General features: G+C 40.5%; 1 protein-coding gene across 4 annotated transcripts; it reads left to right on the top strand.

Annotated features, from left to right (window-relative positions):
- The first annotated feature begins 495 nt into the window (after positions 1-495).
- Positions 496-6,039, top strand: LOC120039994 (protein SCO1 homolog, mitochondrial-like). Of its 4 annotated transcripts, none has more exons than XM_038985326.1 (10): positions 496-527; positions 642-702; positions 922-1,043; positions 1,135-1,254; positions 2,346-2,465; positions 2,630-2,720; positions 2,902-3,099; positions 3,291-3,383; positions 4,923-5,038; positions 5,162-6,039. In XM_038985326.1, the coding sequence occupies exons 6-10, from the start codon at positions 2,690-2,692 to the stop codon at positions 5,294-5,296; spliced, it is 573 nt and encodes a 190-aa protein (XP_038841254.1). In that variant the 5' UTR covers positions 496-527; positions 642-702; positions 922-1,043; positions 1,135-1,254; positions 2,346-2,465; positions 2,630-2,689; the 3' UTR covers positions 5,297-6,039. The 4 variants fall into 4 exon arrangements, with proteins under 4 accessions (XP_038841254.1, XP_038841263.1, XP_038841259.1 ...); XM_038985335.1 differs by having other exon boundaries at positions 1,007-1,043; XM_038985331.1 differs by lacking the exon at positions 496-527 and having other exon boundaries at positions 924-1,043.
- The last annotated feature ends 3,463 nt before the right edge of the window (positions 6,040-9,502 follow it).

Below are 9,502 nucleotides of genomic sequence, written 5' to 3' on the forward strand. Positions count from 1 at the left end.
ATCGTGCCTATAAATGTTCACTTGTCGAAACTTCATACCCCAAACCTCACTCTAAAACAATTACGGATACGAATTCAACGCAAAGTGTATGGTTCAAAGTCCAGGAGGAACATTTTCTGTCGAATTGCTGATTACGAGAAACTGGTTCTGTAGTTATAGACAGTGACAATGAACGAACCTAGTGAAGTTAGGTGCACAAAAACGAACTTTTCTCTGATCATTTGGAGAGTTTGCAATGTATATATATGCATGTCATTGTTCTTTGCTCTAGCAAGTTATGTGAGGCAAGTGATTCCCTTATTTGGTTACATTGTTTGAGATACTTTGTGTCTATAGCCTACTGTATTTGGTGTTAGCTGTAGGCATATCTGCTTCTGTTGAACTCATGCATTTAGCAGAGTAATTTAATGAGTGAACATGGTGTGTGTCTGTCTATGAATATTTGGGTCAAATGAGTAAATCCCATGTCTTATCCTTTGTCTTTTTTATTGGCATAGATTAACGATCCGGATGCAGTGTTATGGGTGGTAGGATCACGCTTTTTTTAGTCGTTTAATGTTCTTAATGAATTACTATAATTTTAGTGCTTTTTTATTTATTTTATTTACAGTAATCCACATACACAACTTTTCTATTTCCAGGTTGCCTATGCTATTCCAGCAAATCTGTGTTTATTGATTGCCATTAAACCACATGTAACAGGTATGTGGGCATTATGGATGAATAGAGATCCATCAATGACCTTTGCCTATTTTACCTATTAAATAACATTTCCATTTTAACATTTTTGGCCAGTGAAAAAGGCCATTGACTGTTTAGTATCTTGTAGCTATATCATGAGTGTAGTTAAAGCTAGAAATATTTATGCATGAGCCTGCACTGCACCCTGAATGTTTAAATGCTTGAGAGACTGTTTTTCAGAGACGCTACTTTGGAGGAGAATTGCTAAACTTCATGTACTTATTTCGACTGCTGTTTTTTCCATGATGGGATGGACTGTATAAAGAGCGCATCACAAATATCTTCCAGCAAGAGGAGGGAAGGTATAGTCTCACAGTCAAAATATTTTTCTGTTTAGATGAGCATTGTGTTCAATAATTATTGTTGGTCACACCTGTTTCTCTCTATCCCCAGGGAATTATCTGGTCTCATGTTGATACTTGTCTGGCTTCTCCCGTGTCAACAAGTGATGAGTGAGCAACATATCTGCGGGTTGGGACATTTACAAGAGGATATGACCTAGCTACAGACGCAGTATGGAAATCATGAATGCATTGTTTAAAAAGACGCATGTAAAAAACACCCCTGCTAAACCATACATCTAAATAAGTGACAATGTCATAAATTAGAATGTATATGATTGATACATTTTTATTTTTTTACTGGAATCATACATTTCTCTTTCAAAACATTTTTGTTATAGGCAACCCATCGCACTTGTGGTGATATCTGGTGTAATCCCAGTAAAATAAAGCAATTGAATAAGAAATATAAATTGCTTTTTAAAATGATTTTTGCATCAGAAATCGAAATTGAAAGAAATGCATGTACTGTAGCCTACTCAAGGCTCCAAATAATTAGCTATTATTATTTAGCACAACTGCGCCTCGATAGCTACAGGATATATGCTTTAAAAGTATTGTAGGCTATATCTATATCAATTTAAATCAAACAAATTTTGTGTTTGGTGCTCCTAACTGTTAAAGTTGGCAGCAGAAGTAGGCTACTGCCAATGAAAAGTTAATTGTCTGTACTGTGTTTTACAATAGCTAGACGCCAGTAGCGCCCAGAGAACACAGTACAAAAAAAGGACTCAGGTGCGTAATTTCCGGTTCTGACAGGAATAACTGTGTTCGCAGGCAGGTCCAGGGTCAGCTTAGAAAGTTGATATTGCGAGCCACTCGGTCAATGAGAATCGTTGTAAAAGGTATACTGATCCAAGATCAGGAATTTGAATGCGTTTTTACTTTCATGATTCACGTTGTGTAAAATTCTGCCACCACTTCCGCATAGAGATCTTGACAAACTAGCTCAACATCATGGCAGTGGGCCTAATATCGTATCAGACTTTGAGTTGTCGATTGTTAAATCGTATGATTTCGCACCAAAGCGTGAGCACAATATGCAGCTTTACACGCGCTTTATCGAGAAGGACTGGCTCTCCGTACACAGATCTCTCACCACGGACAGTCCACGGGCTGGTAGGTCATACATGGCTCACAACACTCAGACTAGGATCAAATGTGTTCACGGTTTGACGCGCGGAATGACTAACAGCTTGAAGACAGATATCCTTGTACTTATCCATCATGTTAACATATTGTGTGTATTCATGCACTGCACAGGTAAATCTATGCGGGAGTTGGACGTGCCGGACATCACAGTGGTTGTCTTTTTACGACTCAAGATCATTCTCGTCTTTACCTCCACCGCCCCCTTCTGGTGATAAAACCAAAAAGACAGGGGTATGTAAACATATCAATTAATTTCTGAGTGATATGTAAACAACTGTGGCTGGGCACCTGATAAAACCTGGTAGTAATGTCTATGGATCAAATAAAGCACCGTGCCTTTTGCTTTGTTTTTAACCTTGTTGCTTTGCCTGTCTCCATTCATCTATCCTCTGCAGCCAGTGACTTGGAAATCATTAGCAATAACATTTGCGTTTGGGGGTGTTCTCCTTGCCGGAATGAAATATTTCAAAAAGGAAAAAGAAGAATGTAAGGACATTTCACCTCTTGGCGTACTCACCATCATGCAGTAGGCTACATCCAACAGTGGATTTACACACATTAATTTATGTTCCGAACTGAAGTTCTCCTGGAGTTAATCGTCAGTTTCTGTACATGTTGGTAACAATCTGTTTGACATTATGTTGTCTTTTTTACACATGCACTGCAGTGATTGAAAGAGAACGGACAAAGTCAATGGGGAAACCAGCACTTGGGGGTCCATTCTCTCTTGTGGATCAGAATAATAAACCCTGTAAAAGTGAGGATTTCCTCAGCCAGTGGGTCCTTATCTACTTTGGGTTTACACACTGCCCTGACATCTGTCCTGATGAAATCGAGAAAATGATTGAGGTGGTGGATGAAATAGGTAAAGTGTTTTATTATAAACGTCTCTTATGATGCATCATATTATTTATTAATGTCATGGCAATTAGATGGTTGAGTGAGTAGCCAGTCAGTCACTCATATCATGTTTTCACAAGGCATAATGTTAATGCTACAACCCTGGGATGTACAGAAGATTTGTTGTGATCAACATCGTCTTTCCATGTTTCCCAGACAGGATACAGTCTCTTCCAAACCTGACCCCCATTCTCATCACCATTGATCCTGACAGGGACACACCTGAGGCCATGGGAACATATGTGAAAGGTAAAGAGAACAAGCCATTAACCTCTCTGGGATTTGTGGGACGCTAGACAACAGCCAGTGAAATTGCAGGGCGCCAAATTCAAACAACAGAAATCTCATAATTAAAATTCCTCAAACATACAAGTATTATACACCATTTTAAAGATAAACTTCTTGTTAATCCAACCACAGTGTCCGATTTCAAAAAGGCTTTACGGCGAAAGCACACCATGCGATTATGTTAGGACAGCGCCTAGCTACGAAACACCATAGACATTTTCCAGCCAAGGAGAGGGCTCACAAAAGTCAGAAATAGCGATTAAATTAATCACTAACCTTTGATCTTCATCTGGTGGCACTCCTAGGACTCCATGTTACACAATAAATGTTCGTTTTGTTCAATAAAGTCCCTCTATGTCCAAAAACCTCAGTTTAAATTGGCGCGTTATGTTCAGTAATGCATTGTCTCAAATAACATCCGGTGAAATTGCAGAGAGCCAAATCAAATTACAGAAATAATCATAAACATTGATGAAAGATACAAGTGTTATACATAGGATTAAAGATAAACTTCTTGTTAATCCAGCCGCTGTGTCAGATTTCAAAAAAAGCTTCACGGCGAAAGCAAACCATACTATTATCTAAGGATAGCACCCCATCAAACAAACACAGACAATCATATTTCATCCCGCCAGGCGCGACACAAAACTCAGAAATAACGATATAATTCATGCCTTACATTTGAAGTTCTTCTTTTGTTGGCACTCCAATATGTCCCATAAACATCACAAATGGTCCTTTTGTTCGATTCCGTCGTTATATCTCCAAAATGTACATTTATTTGGCGCGTTTGATCCAGAAAAACACCGGTTCCAACTCGCGCAACATGACTACAAAATATCTCATAAGTTACCTGTAATCTTTGTCCAAACATTTCAAACAACTTTCCTAATACAATTTTAGGTATTTTTAACGTAAATAATCGATAAAATTTAAGACTGGATAAACTGCGTTCAATAGCGGATAAAAACAAAGTGGAGCGAGCTTTCAGGTCACGCGCCTCTAACAAACAGCACACTTCACTCGACCCTCGTTCTGAACAGGGCTACTTCTTAATTTCTCAAAGGAAAAACATCAACCAATTTCTAAAGACTGTTGACATCCAGTGGAAGCGATAGGAACTGCAAACAAGTGCCTTAGAAATCTAGATTCCCATTGAAAAGTAATTGAAAAGAGAGTGACCTCAATTTTTCCCCCCTGGTTGGTTTGTCCTCGGGGTTTCGCCTGCCAAATAAGTTATGTTATACTCACAGACATCATTCAAACAGTTTTAGAAACTTCAGAGTGTTTTCTATCCAAATATACTAATAATATCCATATCCTAGCTTCTGGGCCTGAGTAGCATGCAGTTTGCTTTGGGCACGCTTTTCATCCGGACGTGAATATACTGCCCCCTATCCCAGAGAGGTTAACTACTTTAGCTTCCATGTTAAGGTAAAAGGGGGACTTAGACTCACATTGGTGGAAGAATAACATTCCCCCTCTGTCCTCTATCCCCAGAGTTCTCCCCTAAGCTCATTGGCCTGACTGGGACAATGGCCCAAATTGACCAGGTCTCTCGAGCCTACAGAGTCTACTACAGCCAGGGACCAAAGGATGAAGACAACGACTACATTGTGAGTTCATCGTCTGATCCTGCCCTTATTCAGAACTCTCATTTGTTCATAGTAAAGTAGATATTCCAACTTTTCCCAGCTGAATTGATATCTAAATGAAACCTCCTTTAATCTTGATTGCAGGTCGATCACACAATCATCATGTACCTGGTTGGTCCGGACGGAGAGTTCAAGGAGTATTTTGGACAGAACAAGAGGAGCGCTGAGATCTCCTCTTCCATTGCATCACACATGAGGAAGTACAAGAAGGGGAATTAAGAGGTGAGATGAAGGTGAACTGGTCAAGTGCACTGTCTGTGTCTGGGAACACCTCTTGTGTGCCTCTCTCACAGCCTCCAGAGACTGTCAGCAGCCTCTGGCCCAGCAGCCTCTGGCCCTCTGGCCCAGCAGGACTGAACGCTGCCATGTTATGTCAATGACATGGAATATTTATCTACATTACAGCTTTTCATTGAATTCAGATGTCTACGACTTACCATTCCCTTGTTGTGGTTCACCATTTAACATGGTCTCTAATATCATATTTAAGTTTAAGATGATTTAAAGTGATTGTTTGCAAATGGGTGTTGACAACACTTAAGTGTTTATTTTTTCTGCTTTGCCCATTATTTAAATTGATGTGAAATGTGAGAGCCAAACAGAAATACTTGATTTTAAGTACCTCAACAAATGTAACTACCATAAAATGGAGGGGGAAAGTATTCCCTGGAAATCAATACTGAAGAACTAAAGGTTTCCAGTGTTTACCCTTGGACACTCCCAATGGAAAAATACATGAATAGTTGTCTTTGTGCTGTTACAGTTCGGCTTTACTTCCTTTACACTAATTCTCCTTTTTAGCCTTGCTGTTAAGTCTGGCCCAATACCTGGACTCGTCTGTGACACCAGAAACATTTATGCACTGTAATAACTCTTTGGTTACTCGATTTGTACTATTCATAAATCAGTCATATTTCAACTGAATTTCCAAAGTAATGTTTAATTTATTAAACTTGAACTTACAATAATTTATGTCTGTCTGATTTTTTTTAAATGTATTTATTTACTGCCCATGTAGTCATAGGCTACCATGAAGGTTATCAGGGCTTCACTTTGTGCAACCATATTGTAGACTAGCCTGTTCCTAGTCTAGAACTGTTCCTAGTTCCTAGTCCTAGAGTTTAAGGTTGTTTGTATGAGTTGTCAAGAGTAGAGTACTGTCAATCATGTTGCTATTGATATGGCAGCCAGGCCAGTGTCTTGACTGTGCCCATTGTTCTGCAAATAAATGGTAATCACCGGAGCCTCTATTTCTGGTTATAGCCATAGATGCATGATTGGCTTATAGTAACATATCATTTTCGATGAATTTACACACACACATTCATAATATATTTGTGTTTTATAATACATACAAGTTATTTCTCAATATTCTTGCAAACTGAATACGCAGCTGATGACCGTATTTTAGGCAAGAACCTGTTGAGTTCCCCCTTGGTAACCTGAACTAGAGAGAGCACAGCAGTTTTTCAGCACTCTTCGGCAAAGCACTCCACTCTTTCCTGGCTGGCTGGTTGGTGGTTTGTGATGACTGGGAAGAAATACTCTTCTAGATGAGATAAGATCACCTTTCAGCTGTCAAAGTATCAAATCATCCTTTATGAGAATTTTATATTGTATGCTCATGAATTGACCCACTGAACCATTCCATATCTTGATTTGTTGTGTCCCACCTACAGTAAATGGCTGTCTCTTTGCAAAATTGGACAGGAGTCCCTTGTGCCTTATTCAATGTACACTGTTGCCCTGGAGAGTTGAGTTTGATGATACGGTCAGTGTCTGTCCCTGTGGATGTCTTGTCTGAGACAGTCCCCCTAAAACTGGGTGTTCTTTCAGACTACAAGTGGTTATCAGCAGCTTTATTTTGCGGTCTCCTGTCCGTTGACCCTCTAATCTAAGGCAGATACACCCGTCCTCAGATCTATTTTCCACCAGGGGCAGGCATCAGTCTGCCTCGGACAGAACCAGCCGACGGGGATTGTCTCCTTACTACTTCTCTCGTTCGCACTGTGACTTCAAATTCCCACAATCTCGCAGTGTCCTTGACACAGTCAATGTACATACTCTACTGTAACGTGGAGGTCAGCATAAGTCCTACCCTGGTCTAGCCAGTGGTAGCGTGCCTACTGCCTGCCCATGACAAATTATACCCACAACTGTTGCCAGCCCTTCAAATGACATTTATGGGATATTAAATCAACACCAATTAGGTTGGCTTTGATACAGTGTCAGTTTGTGTCATAGTTTATGAAAATGAATGGCCCACACACCGTACAACTCTACTGACTCTTTCCTTGGAGACAGTTCACCCGTACCTCCCTGCGCCACCCGTACCTCCCGGGTGGCGCAGTGGTCTAGGGCACTGCACCGCAGTGCTAGCTGCGCCACCAGAGTCTCTGGGTTCGCGCCCAGGCTGGGCTGGGTTCGCGCCCAGGCTCTGTCGCAGCTGGCCGCAACCGGGAGGTCCGTGGGGCGACGCACAATTGGCATAGCGTCTTCCGGGTTAGGGAGGGTTTGGCCGGTAGGGATATCCTTGTCTCAGTATGTAAAATGTAATATGTAATATGTAAAAATGTAAAATGTAATAAAATGTATGCACTCTACTGTAAGTCGCTCTGGATAAGAGCGTCTGCTAAATGACTAAAAATGTAAATGTAAATGTAAAGTTCACACATTCATTTGACGTTTTACAGATAAATGTTCTTTGTAACATGTTTATAGGGTAGAATAGGATCATGCATGGAGTGTAAGTCTATAAAGAAATTGTTTAGCATTGTGCGCAGCTGAGTTAACCAATAGATATAAAAGAATTTGAAAGAAAGAATGCAGGTGTTGGCGATCTATTGTCATCTGCATGTGACATCACATGAGTTTTAGAGGGAGCTGTGGAGGGTCATGATTATGACCACAGCACTTCTATGCTAGTCAGTTTACATTCTAACTGACGCGTGGTTAGGAGCTTGTCCAAAGGAGTGCATGATATCAGACAAACAGTCTAAACTAAACTACCTGGTGATGAGGCAGCATCTATCTAGTCCACAGGTGCCAAACTCATTCCACGGAGGGCCGGGTGTCTGTGGCTTTTCACTCTTTCCTTGTACTTGATCAATGAATTAAGGTCACTAATTAGTAAGTATGTCCCCATACCTGGTTGTCTAGGTCTTAATTGAAAGGAAATACCAAAAGCCTTGGCCCTCCATGGAATGAGTTTGACACCCCTGATCTAGTGTCTCTAAATGGGATGGCATAATCCTATATGTTGTGCTAGCTCTGGTCCAGGGCGTTAGTGACCGTTCCTTTACTAATGCGCACTAACACCCTGGGCCAGAGATAATGTTGTGCTCAAAATGTACCACAGTATATCAGTCCATTTTGTTTTCAAAATAAGTTTTCATTTGAATCAGTAAAATATTTATTTCATAGAATTTAGAATTGTTCTTGCACACTGCCACACGCAGGAATAAACGTAACATAAACCAATTGAAAGCATCTACAGCACTGTGAATGCATTGTATTGTTTGTCATTGCATTCTTGAAATGCCACCCGTACAGATGAAATAGATTACTTATTCAACAAAACATTATATGGCCCTACCAAAGCCCTCTATCAGCACAGGCATCACATGTGTGTGACATATGGTACACTTGAAACACATACTTATCCTATATTGACATAGGCAACTGAGGAACATTAATATAAATCCACTCAGGATTTTGTATGGATCTGGAGGGCTTTTTCAGATTCATTGTTACCCCTGTTGTTTGGAATGCTCTCTCGGCCATGCATAAACGGAGGCCTGGATTTGTTTGAATCCATGATGAGGCATGGGCTGCTTTTGTATGAGATGTATTCAGGTCGTCTGTAAAGCGTTTTACTACATATGACATCACAATTGGATGCAGCTTAGATGTTTGTATTGTTAGAAGTCTTGTATTGCTTCAGCGTGCTTCATTATAGAGCCGACAAAGGCCTCTGGTATTCAGTTTAGTAGATATTTTTTGTTCAGAATTACTGTGTCAAATGTGCTGTGTCAGTATGTTTTATTTTTATTGCACATTTGTGTATTGGTCACTGTGACTCAATCCAATCTCATAGAGCAACATTACCTCAGTTTAGCATTAGGTCAATAGTCTTGAAAGCAGAACTGAAAAGGTTTTTGATAACATCTCTTTGTCTCAGGTCTTTGAATGACAATGGAATACACAGCAGACGGACATGTCTCTGTCTGTCTGGAACGTGCTAACTGCCACCTGTCAACCCCAGCCCGTATCGGGCCATGCCCTCCCAGTGACCCCTAAATGACCGTGATCCCAGTCGCCCAATGCCAGAATCTGAGCAATGCCCTAACAGACCTATTCTTCCCTGATCCCAGAAAATGAGGAATGTTGTGTCCGGACCCAAAGCCCTCTAAGCTGCCATCCTTA

Source organism: Salvelinus namaycush, chromosome 3, assembly GCF_016432855.1.
Source record: "Salvelinus namaycush isolate Seneca chromosome 3, SaNama_1.0, whole genome shotgun sequence".
In the NCBI taxonomy this organism is placed as follows: Eukaryota; Metazoa; Chordata; class Actinopteri; order Salmoniformes; family Salmonidae; genus Salvelinus; species Salvelinus namaycush.

What these genes read in the sequence shown, in the direction of transcription:
- LOC120039994 (XM_038985320.1), top strand. Translation starts at nt 2,040, where the DNA reads ATGGCAGTGGGCCTAATATCGTATCAGACTTTGAGTTGTCGATTGTTA. An exon ending in CACGGACAGTCCACGGGCTG is followed by an intron (nt 2,202 to 2,345) that starts GTAGGTCATACA and finishes TGCACTGCACAG; the next exon opens with GTAAATCTATGCGGGAGTTG. An exon ending in TGAGGTGGTGGATGAAATAG is followed by an intron (nt 3,100 to 3,290) that starts GTAAAGTGTTTT and finishes CATGTTTCCCAG; the next exon opens with ACAGGATACAGTCTCTTCCA.